This window comes from Ambystoma mexicanum, chromosome 7q (genome assembly GCF_040938575.1).
Source record: "Ambystoma mexicanum isolate Mex_15411 chromosome 7q, UKY_AmexF1_1, whole genome shotgun sequence".
Classification (NCBI taxonomy): domain Eukaryota; kingdom Metazoa; phylum Chordata; class Amphibia; order Caudata; family Ambystomatidae; genus Ambystoma; species Ambystoma mexicanum.
In genome coordinates, this window is record NC_090941.1 from 496,483,524 (window position 1) to 496,500,776 (window position 17,253).

General features: G+C 46.0%; 1 protein-coding gene across 1 annotated transcript in view; it reads right to left on the minus strand.

Annotated features, from left to right (window-relative positions):
- The window catches only part of MLNR (motilin receptor), a 170,631-nt gene extending 154,202 nt beyond the window's left edge, over nt 1–16,429 (minus strand). The window contains exon 1 of the mRNA XM_069640668.1: nt 15,760–16,429. Within this exon, the coding sequence (XP_069496769.1) occupies nt 15,760–16,429 (670 nt within the window). The remainder of the gene's footprint in view (nt 1–15,759) is intronic.
- Between the last annotated feature and the right edge of the window lie 824 nt (nt 16,430–17,253).

The following is a 17,253-nucleotide window of genomic DNA, read 5'->3' on the forward strand; positions in this document are numbered from 1 at the left end:
AGTTACCTCTATACTTAGCATGTTTTCCAGACCAATCAATAAGAGATCTTTTTCTACGATTCCGCTTAAACATACTTCCAACCCGTGATTATCTATTTAGCATAAAACATCCAACAACAACGACCACAGACTGCCGAATTTGTAAAAAAGACAACACCAGAGAGACCCTATTTCATGTAATTATGGTGTGTGTGCCTTGATGGACAAAAGAAACGTGTTCAAAGACTTCTTTAAAATCTCTCAGAAGCAGATGAACACAGAGGAACGATGGGCACATCTCCTGAAAGGACATGACAAGAACTTAATTTTTACAGTAATTAAATTTTGGATTGCCATTTTGAATGACAGTCTGTAGTAAGAAACACAAGCATATACATCAATCCAACTTTTCATTTTTTGTCTTTTCTTATCTTCTCTTGTTTTACTTCTGTCCCTGCTCTTTTTTATCTTGTAAAGGATAAAAGGAAAAATTTGTATAATCAAACAAAACATTAATAATAAAAAATAAAAATAAAAAAATGTACCATTTAAAGATGACCGGCTTGTTTCCAGAGAGCTTCCTTAGAGACAGTCATCCAAGATGGCTGCCTCCATGGAAGAGCTCACACAAAATCAAAGAGTTCCGAGATAGGCAGTCATGGGTGGGATTACAACTGTGTATCTCTCCTCAAATATGATCTCCATTGGAAAAGCATTACAGATGCTCATTCAAAGCCCATATTTGAAGCTCTTATGTTAATGACAATAGTTTCAGCTTTTAAGGTAGCGTTTTCAGCGCCACCTAATAGCCCAAATTAAAAAGTGCAATTTTAGAATCCCCATTATTTCCTGTATTATAACTTATGTTTGCATTAAAAGTTTTTAAAAATTCCATAGTATGCTTTTTGTTAAATGGTCACATGTACATTTTCTGAAAAAAGTTTGTTTTTTTGCTTCTAGTTGCAAACAGAGAAAAAGAACAAACACTGGTCCGAAATGGCCGCCACGCATATGTGATTCTCCTACATATGCCTATTCTTGTAATGTTCACAGAGTGACCTTTAAATATTGCCTTTTGCCAGCACACCGTCGCCGAGGATTTGATATATTTGTGTATGTGAGAAAAGGAAACACTCTCCAAGGAAATATCAAGTCACAGCGTTTCACCGCTGGGACATTTATTGAAGTCTAATCAGGTGTCTCTAATCTTTGGCTCTAAAGATGGTTTGAAGTACTACTCCTCACCCTTAAGTCTGTCGGATAAGGCTGATGGGTGTTAATAGTCCAAAACATCTGGAGAGCCATCGGTTGCATTACCCTTAAATTCAATGTGCATGCTCTAATCTGTTTATGTCCGAGACTGGCTCCCGCTACCCCTTAATGCGCACATCCACTTGTGCTCACATTTGTACGCCTTGGCCGCTGTTCAGTGCCCTTTGTGCTGTGGAAATGCTTCCAGCGCAGATCATGTTAAATAGAAATATGCAGAACTTAAACTCTGCACTACTGGCAAATTTGGCGGCAACTGCGCGAGATGTGCATGGAAGGCAAAATTAAAAAAATGAGTTTTAAGAAGACCCCGAAATGACAGATGGTTCTGTGGCCCGTACAACACGAGGAAGAGAATTCCATAACTGGGCTGCTGTAACAGGAAAGACCAGCTGCTAATTCATACAAATTCGTAGCGAGAAACCGAATCCAGGCAAGCAGAAGCAGAGGCAAGCATCCGGGCAGGTACATAAGGACAGAATTTAGCCTGAAGATATTCGTCTCTGAGACTGTGGAAGGCATGGTGAACCAGCCAGAGAGCTTTAAACTGAATCTGCTTTGCCACCAGAAGCCAATGGAGGTGATGCAGGACAGGGGAAATGTGTGCACGCCTGGGCGTAGAAGTGGCAACTCTAGCGGGTGAGATTTGTACACCTAACACTGAAACAATAGTACCTTCTATAGTATTAAACCGGGAGCGTTTATTGTGGAGTTGGAGGATGTGACTATCAGACTACTGTATTATTACATTGTCTCGCGTCCAATCCAAATACAGTCAATGATCACAGGGCAGGCCAGGCCCATTGTTAGGAGGGATTTTCTTTTCGCTGGTTTCCCTCCTTAGACATCTATGGATCCCCACAAGTCTTTGCTTTTGTTTTGAACATGTCCTGATTTTGAAGGTAAGTAAAGCCTTTTTGATTTACTTATCTTGCTGAGGTCATCTGTTTTGGGGTAACTGATTAGTTCTAAGGGCTTTTAGCGCAGGGGGACTCTGTCCCCCATTACCATATGCCTTGCTTATTTTACACTGAATATATCACCATATAGTGAGGTGTGGTAGGGGTACTTCTTATTCTTGTTTCTATTGCCTTTAGTAACTGTACTGTTACTTGCATACTACGTCCAGGGTAAACTGGTGGCAGCAGATTTTTCCCTAATGTGATTTTTACCTTTCTCACATGCACTTTAGCCGTCTACTGCATAATGCCTTTAAGAGTACCATGTATTCTAAAATGGCTGTGCCATGATATTTCATCCGGTCCTTTGGGCATCTTGTCTTTTGGCCTTCTTGCTGCCCTCACAGGGATGGATATTCTATAGAAGGCAAGCCCTTTTCCCGGGCACAGCCTCTGCTTTTCCAGGAAAAGTGTTGGTATGTGTTTGACCAGGATATGGACTGGGACGAGACAGTCCCAGGACCCACACCAGGAAACAGAGTGTTTCCTTTGCTGGTCAGATGTGGTGGCTGGAGGCTGTCCATGACTGGACAGCTCCTGCCAGTTTGAACAGGGCAGATCTTTACTATTGGTGTACTCGAAGGCGACTCCAGCTCGAATTTAGTATAAAAGGAGGACTCTTGCAGCCATTCTGCAAATTGTCATTGGATACGAGACCCCTTTGAAGAGGAGCAACCTGCTGAAGACCCATGGGTCGTTATTTCAGTCAACAATCATTGCCTGCAGCACCTGTCACAACGAAGCCCTGCAACTTTGTCTGATCTCCTGAAGGCCTTTATCTGTGCTTCAACCCCTGGACCAGTGGGAGCAACCAGTCACGTCCCCTGCTCGTGGCTCCTGGCCTTGTAAGTCATTGCAGGAGTCCTGGAACCACCCTCTGGACTAGCCAGCTCCCTGGGCTACCACGTTGCACTGATCGGCACCATGAATTCAAACTTGGGACTTCGCAGACCCTCAACATGTGGGACAGGAACAGCTTCTTAGTCTTCTCCACGAGGGTCATCTACCGCCGCTTGATTGCTGTGTTCAGTACTGTCTCCCATCTGAATAGTGTTCTGTGGGTCCCCTAAGGTAGTCGGCATCATGGTGGTCTCCTCTTCATCGTTCCAGGGTCGTCCAGTCTCAGGAACAGTCTTGCCTGAGTATGGAACTGCAGACTACCCGGATGTAAATCCTGATTCTGAATGTGACCTCTGCACCCCTAGACACCCACCAACGAAACCAAGGCATGAAGTAAGTGGGTCCAACAAATAGGGAAGCCTCAGGGATGGTTTCTGCCAGGATTGGAGTACAGAGGGTGAGATTACATACCTGTTTCTACCCCGCCTCCTGCCATAGGGTTTGACAGGCGCAATGTCTTAACCCTACCTCTCCAGTGCCTGGTCATTATTCGTGGAGTCGTGGCGAAGAATTGCCCCATGAGCTTCTCCAAGGGTGGTGGGATTGAGAGAGGACCTCTAAATAACTGTGCTTTCTTTGTCCTTCACTGCTCAGCCTTCGTGTAAGCTTCCTAACTTCTTACAAAGGGTTAACTTTGTGACTTTTAGGGCACTGGGCCCCATCCCCTTTAGCAAGGAAGCACTTTCTTAAGAACAGGGTCTTATATCTATAATGGCAGTGTAATTGTATTTTTCTACCCTTTAAAATTCATGCCTGGTTTCTAACTGGTTTAGTTCTTACCTGTGTTTTCTTCACTTGATTTACTAGATTTACAGTGTTCAATTAGTTTATCTGTTTGAAAAGTAAATCGTTTGTGCTCTTTGTTAAGAGCCCCCCTAAGGTGTTTGTCAATTTGTTAATCAAGTATGTTTGCTAGTTTTGCTTACCTGTGTTTTTCTTTGAAAAGGGTTTGTTGAAAGCCTAATAAATATCACTGTCTGTTTCTACATCTAATGCCTTTGCATCTAATGCCATTCCGTCGAAATGTTTCCATCTAAAAAATGTCCATCTAATGCATTATGTTTTCAAACCCCTGTTTTTTACCCTTTAAAATGCACCTGAAAAAAAATGGACCCTTTATCCCCCACATGCATTAGATGGACATTTTTTAGATGGAAACATTTTGATGCAATGGCATTAGATGCAATGGTATTAGATGAAATGACCAGATACCTTCTAACCTAAATTGAATTATTACGAGTATTCTGGGTGTGTTTAACTGAGCCATTCATCACCCCACATTTTACTGAGCCTAACCCTCATTGCTTACTTACACTACTTTGCTATAGTTTGGCTAGACGTTAGTGTAACATCCTGATCACCAGAATAGGGTGTTGTCCTCTGAGAACCTGCCCACAGGGTTGATTCTGAAAATCCATCTTAACGCCCATCTTAAAGGATTTTGGGGAATTGGGCACAGACACATTTGACTTCTGCCCCCAAATGAATGAAATACAGGGATTTAAGAATCTCTGGCAAAGCCCCCCCCCCCCCCGGCCCGCCACATGCGCAACCCTGGCAGAGATTAAAATAAACGTGTGTATTCTATTGAAGTCCTGTTACCCCCTTCATCATGCTGGAATCATAATAAGCAAGTGGTCTTTCCAGGAATGCATTAGCAGCGCATGGTGATGGTGCTTGAGGTCTTGCATAGGTACCAGGCACAGTTTAACAATAGCAGACACGAGGAAGCTATAAGGGATGTAGTGTAAATGCAGTACATAAATCAATAGCCACCTGAAAAAGAGACACTTACACCAGCATAGACACAACACTATGATTAGCAACCTCACAGAAAGTATGAGTGCTCAAGCACATACATGTACAGGAGACAGATTGGAAGCGACGAGGAAGGTACACATACCATAGCATAGTTAGAGGATACAGGTATCAGGTTACCAGGAAGCAGGAACGTTCACGTATCAGAGCAGACTAAGGGCCTCAACAAGAGTTGGGCGGTATCCCCGGTGGTATTACCGCTGGTGCTATTAGCGTTACCGCCAACCCCCCCCCGCCGTTATTAGAGCCAGATCACAGTAAGTCCCCATTCCCCATTGGGCCTATTCGGGAATTCCCTATTCCCCATTGGGCCCAATTGGGAATTTTCGGTGGTATTACCGAAAATTGGCAAAATCGTGGCGGATTTTCCCCCAGCTCAGAGCTGGGGGTAAATCCTGCCAAACCCCTGATTTGGCAGACCCTTAAATGCGGCGGTAATAACGTTACCACCGCATTTAAGGTTTACAGCGAAACTCATGATGAGGTAGTAAGAATGGAAGGATCTATGTGAGTACTGCGGCAAATAAATGTTAAAGCCCAAAATACTGAATTTTCTTTTTTTGTACCCCTTTTTACCACATATAAATGCAGGGAGGGTGGGGGAGACCCTTCAGCCCACCAATACCCCTCCAACTCTTATTTACTTAACCCACCCTCCACATATATATGTGGTAAAATGGGGGTCTTAAATTTTGGTATTTTGGGCTTCAAAATGTTTGAATACTTTATTTTGGTATGATCTCGATTGGAAGAGGGTCATGGTTTTCAAATGGTTTTGCCACCAGTGAGCAAAGAGGCAAATAACTTTGTGGTGGGGTATCTGTAGAAAAGGTAGGAGAAATCAAACGTATGGAAGGATTGTTCAAATTCTGGCTGTACAAAAATTACATAGAGCCGGAAATTCTGAACAATTGCGCCATACGGCAGCATTATAGCAAACAAGGGGAGCATTGTTTGCTTTAATGACATGGGAGTTGCGGGGGTGTCCCCTGCTTTCTCAACCATGTAAGCTTAGAAAAAGAAGAAAAAAAAAGGACCCTGCCGTGCTGATTCCTGTCCATTGAAGAAACTTACGTCGCAGGGTGCCGGTAGACGGCGGCACCCAACGAAGTGTGTCTCCAAAGGATAAATAGGGTCGGGGTTGAGGGGGTAATAGGAGAAATGTGAACATTTCAAAAGGGAAATGCAGTTCGTGGGATATATTGACCCATTCAATAGCATTTCCCCACTGCATTTGCGCAGAAACAGCAATATGGCTGCGCTGGTTCCTGTGAGCGCAATGGCATCAAAACAGCGTTTTGCAGCAACAAAAAGATGACTGCACCTTCTTGCCAAGCGTACATTGGGTAGGATGGAACAAGGGGACACACTGAAAGAGCGTGCCAGTGTGTTCTGACATATACAAAAGGAAGAAAGTGAAAAGGCAGCACTGCTTTGCTGAAAACCCCAAAATCCCCATTGAAAAAGAAACGTTTTCACCTTTAAAAAATGCTGCTCTGACGCTAATTGCATCTGTTCTTTCTTAAACCACTGTGATATCAATAAGGCCCTGCCATGCCCAGGATATCTCATTGTCTGTCGCCTGATTGAAATCCTTGACCAGTTAAATAAACTTTGGTTTTTCCTCCCGCAGACTTTTCCCTTTCGACATTTTCACGTATATCATGTGGTGGTGTGCAAATATATGAATGGCCACAGCTATAGCCTTGTAGACTGAGTGCGGGGGGGGGGGGGGTTCCTTATTTGCCTCAGGTCATAAGTTGGGCAAGGGTCATTACCCTCAAGGTATAATAACCCCTCCCGAGATCTATACGGCTGTTCGCCTATAGTGGCAGTACCAATACAGGTTTTCGAGATGCAATGGTGTAGTAAAAGACACCAGTTTATCAGTGAGTAAAGTAAATGGACAGAATGGAGATCATTTTCCTTTGGGGCGTAACATTAGAAACATGCGTAAAAGCCTTGCGAAAGGCTTTTATGCATGTTTCCGACGTCATGCCTCATTTTCCTGCATTTGTAAGGCAGAGAGAAGGGGCGGAATGCAACTTGCATTTCTGCTGTTCCCTTCCTCTCTGCCATACAAATACTCACAGCATTTGTGCCAGCAAGAATTTTCATGCCAGCGTAAATGCTGTGCACCCCTATCAGGTCCGCAAGCTTTATGCACCAGCAAAAAGCATGTGGACCCCATGGGGATCCATTGTAAAAGCTGCCTGCCATGCGTACATGGCAGTCAGCGTTTACTCACTGTGCGCTGCGGACTGCAAGACTGCTGCCTTTTGCACTCTCTGCTGTGCAAGTGACTAAAATTCGGCGGTACAAGTAACGCCCTCTCCCCACCAAACGGGACTCCAAAATTAGCCCCAATGTGTTAGTAAATTAAAAGTGTTTTGTTTAGTATATAAGTAATGAGGTTATCTTCATATTCTAAGATTTTCAACTTTGAGCTTGGTTAAACTGGAGCGGATTTAACATGAGCTGGCATTGGGTGTAATGTCAAAGTAAACAGTTTCTTTATATGAAAGTGAAAGCATTTTTCCATCTTTTAGTTTACACTTTATCTCATCAACCAGGATGCTGGTTGCTGGTCTTCAAATGTCGTGTAGCCAGTAATGTCTGCAAGATCCTAACAGGTAACTATGCAACATTTTGTGAGATTGGTCAAACGGTGTGGAATTATATAAGAGAATAATGCCTGACAAGCTACAAACCCAGAATTAAATGTTGATTTGTGCTGAAATCCAGAGAACGGTGTGGGGTGTCCAAATGTAATGTAGCCAGCAATGTCCATAGGGTCCTAACAGGTAACTATGCAACTTGGTGCAGATTAGTGAAACGTCATGGAATTGTATAAAGAACAACGCTTCGCCAAGCCACAAACCCACAAACAAATTTTAATTTGTGGCTGAAATCTGGGGAACGGAGTGGGGTGTCCAAATGTCATGTAGCCAGTAATGTCCGGATGGATCTAACAGGTAACTATGCAAAATGTGGTGCATATTAGTGAAACGGTGTGGAGTTGTATACGGAACGACGCTTCGTCAAGCCACAAATCCCACAAACAAATGTTGACTTTTGCTGAAATCCGTGGAAAGTGGTGGGGTGTCCAAATGTCATGTAGCCAGTAATGTCCAGAGGGGACCTAACAAGCAACTATGCAAAAGGTGATGCAGATTGGTGAAACAATGTGGAATTGTATAAGCCATAAATCCTGTCACATGCAAACACATTTTCACTTATATATATACACAGATGAAAGGGTGCTACAGAAGGTTAAATCATGAGTGAGCCTTTTTTGAAGAATGTACCATGAGAACTAAAACATTGTTAGAGGCTAACAATGTGAAGTAATTCGAACTGGGAATGTTGACACTATGACATTAAATTAGTTGCCCAGGATCACACACATTGGTTAAGTGATGGAGCTGAGATTTGAGCATGGTTAGCAATTTAGGCAACTGACCACATTGTTTCCAAGTTCTTGTTGTACAGTAAGATGCAATGACGTGTCAATGTTTGACTATAAGAATTTGAAATAATATCCTGTTTCGTGGACCTGACTTAGAAAGTGCCAATGTCACAAGATAAACCAAAATGACAATATCTAAATAATCCGTACAGAAACATTCTAAGCAAAAGGAAAACGGTCATAGCTTTATTTTCTCCATCATAAAAGTAAACAAGTCAGTCAGAATCTTTATTCGGATTTCTCCATTAAAACATATGCAGAAAAATTAAAACATCCAAATAGTTTATCATTCCAACGTCCCTATTGAACATTTGAACATAAACTAAAAAAAGTGCACTGCACGAATATCCCTACATTCCAAGTCCCCATCAGGCCAACCCTTAAAACCCACAAATTCAAGAAAACCAAAACCGGGTAAAACCGGCTAAAATCTCTAATTATTTTTTATTTATTTTTATTTTTTATTTATTTGCGTTTGTAGCGCACACAGCTGTCCTCGGACATCGTGTCGCTGTTAAGAATACTTGCTTGGTTACATAAGTGCATGTGGTCAAATCCGGTAGTAAAACCTGAAGTTCAGCCCCTTCATACGGGGTGGCGACAACGGGTAATGCATGTGGTCAAAATAGGTGGCATGAAACAAGAGCGCCAGCCCCATTTTAAGAGGTGGCAGCAGCAAAGTAATGCATGAGGACAACATTGGTGGCATAAACATGAGTGCCAGCCCATCTTAAAAGGCGACAGCAACAAGGTAATGCATGAGGTCTCCATTGGTGGTAAAAAACATGAGAGCTAGCTCCATCTTAAAAGGCGGCAGCAACAAGGTAATGCATGAGGACAACATTGGTGGCATAAACATGAGTGCCAGCCCATCTTAAAAGGCGACAGCAACAAGGTAATGCATGAGGTCTCCATTGGTGGTAAAAAACATGAGCACTAGCCCCATCTTACGAGGTGGCAGCACAGGTAATATATGAGGACAGCATTGCAGCATTGGTAGCATAAAACATGAGTGCCAGCCCCATCTTAAAAGGCGGCAGCAACAAGGTAATGCATGAGGTCAACATAGGCGGCATAAAACATGAGTGCCAGCCCCATCTTAAGAGGTGGCAACACAGGTAGTGCAAGTGGTCAGCATTGGTGGCATTAAACATGAGTGCCAGCCCCGTCTTAAAAGGCGGCAGCAACAAGGTAATGCATGAGGTCAACATTGGTGGTGTAAACATGAGTGCCAGCCCCATCTTATAAGGCGGCAGCAACAAGGTAATGCATGAGGTCAACATATGTGGCATAAAACATGAGTGCCAGCCCTATCTTAAGAGGTGGCAACACAGGTAGTGCATGCGGTCAGCATTGGTGGCATAAAACATGAGTGCCAGCCCCATTTTAAAAGGCGGCAGCAACAAGGTAATGCATGAGGTCAACATAGGTGGCATAAAACATGAGTGCCACCCCCATCTTAAGAGGTGGCAACACAGGTAGTGCATGTGGTCAGCATTGGTGGCATAAAACATGAGTGCCAGCCCCGTCTTAAAAAGTGGCAACAGCAAAGTAATGCATGAGGATAACATTGGTGGCTTAAACATGAGTGCCAGCCCCATCTCAAAAAGCGGCAGCAGCAAGGAAATGCATGAAGTCAACATTGGTGGCAGAGACAGGTGACCAGCGAGGGGGGGGTTAGGTAGACACAGGTGACCAGCGGGGAGGGGGGGGGAGGTCAGGCAGACACAGGCGACCAGGGGGAGTGGGGGTGTCAGGCAGACACAGGCACCCGGGGGGACGCGGGGGTCAGGCAGACACAGGCGACCGGGGGGAGGTGGGGTCCAGGCAGACATAGGCGACCGGGGGGGTCAGGCAGACACAGGCGACCAGGGGGGAGTGGGGGGGGGTCAGGCAGACACAGACGACCAGGGGGTAGGGGGGGGGGGTCAGGCAGACACAGGCGACCAGGGGGGAGAGGGGGTCAGGCAGACACAGGCGACCAGGGGGGAGTGGGGGGTTGGTCAGGCGGACACAGGCAACTAGGGGGGAGGGGTCAGACAGACACAGGTGACCAGGGGGGAGGGGGGGGTCAGGCAGACACAGGCAACCAACCAGGGGGGAGGGGGAGGGTCAGGCAGACACAGGCGACCAGGGGGGTGGGGGGGTCAGGCAGACACAGGCGACCAGGGGGGAGGGGGGTCAGGCAGACACAGGCGACCAGGGGGGGAGGGGGGCAGGCAGACACAGGCGAACAGGGGGGAGGGGGCTCAGGCAGACACAGGCAACCAGGGGGGAGAGGGGGCAGGCAGACACAGGCGAACAGGGGGGAGAGGGGGTCAGGCAGACACAGGCGACCAGGGGGGAGTGGGGGGTTGGTCAGGCGGACACAGGCAACTAGGGGGGAGGGGTCAGGCAGACACAGGTGACCAGGGGGGAGGGGGGGTCAGGCAGACACAGGCAACCAACCAGGGGGGAGGGGGAGGGTCAGGCAGACACAGGCGACCAGGGGGGAGGGGGGTCAGGCAGACACAGGCGACCAAGGAGGAGGGGGGTCAGGCAGACACAGGCGACCAGGGGGGAGGGGGGTCAGGCAGACACAGGCGACCAGGGGGGGAGGGGGGCAGGCAGACACAGGCGAACAGGGGGGAGGGGGCTCAGGCAGACACAGGCAACCAGGGGAGAGGGGGGGCAGGCAGACACAGGCGAACAGGGAGGAGGGGGTTCAGGCAGACACAGGCGACCAGGGGGGGGGTCCGGCAGACACAGGCGACTGGGGGGGCGGGTGGCGTAACCTGGTGGACAGGGGTAGACAGGGCCTTAGGAGTGGGCCTTAGGAGGGCCGGCCAAGCCTGCCGGCCTTCCCATTGGCCCTGATGTTACATGCTCCAGCCAATCAATGCCCCCCAGCAGCACCAGGCCCAGCACTCCAGTGCAGGGTAAAAACGAGTGGCCGTCTTGGAAAGGCAACTCCACATCAATACGGAGCATAAAGGACAGCAGAGGAAATGAAACGGAGCGATTTCTGGCTCACAGAGTCTGCAATTTACAGATGTAGCACAAGCCTGTGCATAAAATATGATTTGCAGAAATGTTTGTTTTCGAGCGTCCTCGCGGATATCTTGGAGTGGCCCAATGGTAGAGGGCTTACCTTCCAGGGAGTCCAGGATTGTAGTGCACAGAATGAAGAGAAGATAAGGTGGAGGGGAAAGCTGAAGCCGCTCCGGCAGCCCCATCAGATAGAGGAATAGTGAGGAAGAGTGAGCAGTGTCTATTAAAACTTTACTAAATATAAAAGCTTCTCGAACATACAAAGGCTAAAAATAAATCCCTCATTGGTACAATTCATTAAATAAAAAAGGGCCTCTTTCTAAGTTTTAATATTGGGCAGTAAGAAATGAGGCATAAACCACTTTTTCCGTAATCCATAACAGATACAACAAATTAGTAGGAAATGGCCCAGGTGCTCGTGAACTCCCATTCCGCAGTTTACATTTTGTGGTCGCCACCCCATTTTCCAGGTGGTAAGGGGGTTCAATGGGAGGACATTAAGTCTAATCATCAGCATACATTTCCTACATTTGTGGGACTTGTTCTAACAAATGTCTCCACCCACATCTGGGTGCAAGTGGGTAGCCTTATATAATGCGGGAGACGATAGAGTACCCGCCTTAGATGATTGGCTTTCCTCGACAGCTCCTTTTTAATTTTTGAACAGTCCTGGGCAGACACCTCTTTCACGCCCTTATGTCCCCATTTGGTCAACACGGCACCAGCCTCATTGTACCATTTGTATTTCCCCCCATGGCCTCTGCCAAAGCATTCTGTACATTGGGGTCTTTCAGGCCAGACACATGCATTTTTAAAAAGGGCATTTCCAGTCTCAGATTTGCCTGCATAGCTATGCCTGGGACACTCAGTCCCAGCCTAATTGCGCTGTTTTGCAGCCCCGGTGGAAGACCGGTTAATGTAGTTAGAATTTTATTCTGGGCTACTTCCAGTTGATCACATGTGCAGCCTCCCAAATGTCACTCCCATACATAATGTAAGTCTTCAAGTACCAAAATACTAACGATGCAAGCCCAAAAGATTTCAAACAAAGTTAGAAAACACATAAAATCAGATTACCTCTACCTGTCTCTACTTTGATGCCGCTCCCCTTTCCCATCTGGGGCTCAGAGATGGAAACGTATCCTCTCGGCCACCTGTGCACATATACACAAAGGGGATGTGGACACTACATATATATAGTTTCTTTTCTTGTAGTGTATTGTACCGAAACTTGATAGAGCGTGAACAAGACCGGTGAAGGCATCACTCGTGCTCCTTGCGCTTTAAGACTTCCTAAAGAGAAAGGTCCTGTTGGCTGGATCCTCTATATCACCAGCTTATGGGAGAAGACTCTGACACTTTGGAACTCCACGATGGGAGAGCATATGACCATTAGATCACAATCCTTAGCAGTAGGGGGAGGCCTTAGAGAGGCCTTAGACATCTGATTGCAATGCATGCTGGTAGCAATACCTGGCAATGGTGTGAGTATCCAGACAATGCATGACAATCCCTATCCATGGCATCAGAACCTGGACCATTTATGGCAGCCTCTGTTGCCAATGGTGTGAGCACCTGGGTCTTTAATAGCAGTACCCACAAACGGTATGTCTACCTAGACATCTGATTGCATGCTTTGGGATGCTAAATGTACTTGGACATATGATGGCAACACCTGACAAAAGGTGTGGGAAACTGGTCATATTATGCATTGGATGACATGCCCCTATAGTGCCATTATAAAAGAAAGAATACGCTATTGGCCATAGCCACTGCTTGTTCTAAAGTGTACAAAGAGCCTTAACCGCAGACCTAACCCATACTCCATTCCAGTGACAGCCGTTCACTTTTCCTCTATCATGTTTCTCCTTCTTTGTGGCAATATGTGTTATTCATTTCTATTTTCATTTTACTCCATAACCCTCAAACCCTTCCACTTCCTCTTTTTCTGTTCCTTCCTTTCTTAGCTGTTGTATTTCGTCCTTCTCGTCCTTTTTTTACTTTCTTTCTCTTCGTCTCCCTTTCCCGCATTCACTTTTTAAATCTGTTTCTTTCTTTGAGATTGAAAGGAAGGGAGGGAAAGTCTGTGGCAGGCTGCACCACATGCTCGGCCTGTAGTCTAGCCTGCGCCATGGGTTAGCGTCTGGCCACCGCGTGCAAAAGTATGTGCAAAATAAGAGACGTGGTGCAGCCTTTGTTCGTGTTTATTCTATGCCATCCGCTGGCTCAGGCAGAGCTGTCACAGCGAGAGGTTGGCTTAGTCAGATGGCCTCGAATTATTTTCACGTCTACCATTACTTGTCAGGCGGCCGGCGAGTTGCCTCTTCTCTCGAGACGGGTCTGTAGCGATGATCATCATCGACCCATTTCGAAAGAAGAGGCACGGGTGCGATAGAATAAACACGAACAAGGGCTGCTCTTTTGCAACGGCACCAGTTAAAAGTAAATCGAGATCGAGTCACGGTGTCATACATGAGGTTTCCATGCAAAAACAGCGAGTCCTTATGAAAAAGGTGTGCGGTTTGATGAAAATCAAGATCTAATATCACTCCAGGTGGTGTGTGTCCTGAAGAAAGCCTTGCGCCCGGCTTGATCTATTGATTTAACAACCTGTCCACACCTCTCTAGATGTGGGGACTGACACACAGATTGGGTTAGGTCACCCACAAACTACTAACATCCCTGCATGGTATATCTGACTGTGCACAATGAAAATGATGGATGTTGTGTCTTCTGCGCACAATAATTACACACGAGATATTTGTTTGATTTTGTTGATTTTTCCAAGACCACATTGTGAGGTCTTTTTTTATTGTGTTCTTTGAATACATTGTATTTTCCCATAATTCCCGGTTCTTTGTGTCACCTTTTGATATATGTTTAGAAAGATGGTTTGCTTCACATTACTGGCAATTAGCTGGACCTGGCATTATGCTGCCTCTGTGCACTTTCAGTCAGAGGTGAAGAGTGCAACGCTTCTCTCTCCTCAAAATACACACCCGAGCTTTCGACACTGACTATTGCAAAGTGCTTAAAGGAGGGTCGCCTCAACTCTTTAGATAAGTGTAACAGCATGCCGTTATCTTTTTTTAATCTCCTATATGTACTTTGTAGATTTGTCGCACCGCACACGTCATTACATTTTGTTAATGTAACCGTGTCTTCTACATATGTGCATACATATATACGCAGGCATGTGTAAATATACACATACACGTGTCTGCGAACATATAAATACCCACACAATCTATTATTTGTACAGCATCCTTTACACATAGATAGCAGGCTCAGCAGTGTATACTCTCCTATTTTATCCATTAAGGGTGAAAAGGCGTATGCAAAATGAGGATTGGGCCAGAACAGTGGATGAGGTATTGGCCACCAAACTGTATTCTCAGCTTGTTTGCCATCACACAAAATGGGGCGCCTTGAACCATACATTATAAGATTCCCAGATAAGAGGCATGTCCATCCGTGGTGAGGTAAGTGTAGAAATGTCATGTTGTGGATTCTGTAAAGTGACAGACTGTAAGGAAACATTGTGGCATCTGTTGATAGAGTGTCCAGCCTTTAGGGTGGAGCCTATTCAACAATTCAAACATTCTGTTTTGAATGAAGAACGAGTTTATGTGGCCACCTTATGGTGGGACATGATCCACAGTAAATCCGTCCCAAAAAAAAAACAGTTTTGCGCTTTCTGTCTGAGGTTCGTAAAGGATGTTACACGCCAGATTGACACATTGATGTTTGTAAATATCGATTTTGTTTGTTTATAGCTGCTTCTTTTTTTTACTATTGAGAAAGGTCCAATATTAGATTAATTCTGTTTCTCAGATATCAAGTGAATGTTAGTGTACATGGTAAATGCCTGACTTTTTTTGTGATTTATGTGAAGTAATTGATATTACGTTTTATATTGTGTTATGTGAATTTGTAGAACACCAGTGTAAGTTTGGTTTTATGATGTATTATCGTGCTAGCTATTGTTGAATTGATATTCTGTTTTTGAAAATTCGCTCTTCCCTTTTGTAAAGGTTATTTTATAACCAAAACAAAATAAATAAAATAAATACAAAAAGTAGTAACAAAATGGAAAATAAATATACTTGTACACTTGAGAAATGTGTTTATGGGTCAATTATCCATTCCATGTAAAAATGCTGTTGTGCAAATTAGGCTTTCAGTTGAAAACAGGATTAGAAACACTCCAGTTTAGCAATACTTCTCGGCCATGGAATGTGCTATGGGTTGGTGTGGGTCCATGCTCAGCATGTCTCTGATTGGGACTCTCACAAAGCACAAATAAAGAGCAGTCTAGAGACAGATGGGACTTACCCAAGATCTTGACGGTCTGCCTGTGGCTCTTCTCTCTGTTGGCAGCGTTGGGCCCCCTGATCCGGTCCTTGCTACTCCACAGTGTCCGCCCTATAAATCCATATAGGATACACAGGCAGAACATGGGGATGAAGAAGTAGCTGGTGGTGACCCACAGCATGATGTTGAGCAGGCCGGAATCCCGGGCATACGTGCTAGTTTTACACTCCCAGCCCACGCTCAGGTTAAGGCTGTCATTCGAGAAGCCCGGCTCACTCCCGGCCATGAAGAAGAACGGTCCAGCTGAAATCAGTGCGAAAGCCCACAGGAGTACCACCACCACCTTCACCCGCCTTTTGGTGATAAAGACTTTGGCTTTCAGGGGGAAGCAGATGGCCAGGTAGCGCTCAACGCTGAGGGCGGTGATGTGCAAGATGGTAGCATAGGTGCAACCCTCACTGATGAAGTTGAAGAAGCGGCACAAGAAGTCCCCAAAGAACCAAGAGCGTGACTTCCAGAGGCGGTAGAAGTCGAAAGGCAGGCAGAAGAGGATGACGAGATCAGAGGCCGCCATGCTAGACAAGTAGAGGTTGGTAGTGGTCTTCATCTCCTTGTATTTTCTGATGATGATGATGGTAACTGTGTTTCCGATGACACCAACCACCAGCAAAATCACACAGACCACGGTCATGGGCACCAGGGCAGCGAGAGAAAAGAAGGAGCAGTATGTCTCATTGCATACCCAGATTGGCCATGCCAGGTCGGTGGTGGAGTTGTTGGGCATGACGCTGGCGGAGGTCCTTTGGCTTAACACCAGAGTCAGCAAAATGTGGTGGACCAAGAGAAAGTGTGTGCAGCACAGATGTCTGAGAATTAGTCACAGCAGCACCTCAGGGGAGCCAGCTCAGGGGCAACGTGCTTCCCTTGGAAACGAGACGACACCAAGAAATACAGGTTCAATCCCCGGGTCTGCCTTAGAGCTTTGGGTATTAAGCCGTTGTAAATAACCTATCATATCATATTATACCACCCTAGTAACCCAAAACAAGAAATAGCAAATAAACCCACAGAAGTGATCGCACATAGCGTGCAGGCCCTGCCCGGCTGCGCATCTGGAATGAGTTCCCGCCTCACGGACAGTAGCCTTCCCGTGGCAGGCCCCCGCCACCTGCCTGTGCTCTTTGTTTTTTTAATCTGCAGGCAGCAAGCTGTTGAAAAAGAAAGACCTCAGATGGGCAGCATTCCCTGAGCCGTGCCAAATGACCAGGCAGGAATTCTCGAACCTTCTTGCGTTCTCGCCCAACGTGCTTTCTTTACCGGCCAAGTGCCAGCCTCTCGGGAGTCTTCTCTTGCTCTTCTCCCCAGTTGCCCATTCTACAGCGCCTTGCTTCCTTCTTTTTATTTCCAGAGCAAAGCTCTCTCCAGGCTCCCCTCCACCCCGCTCCCTGACCGTGGCGTGCACCCCATGGAAGTCCCAGGAGGGCCGCGGCACGCCTGTGCAGCAAACACGTGCCC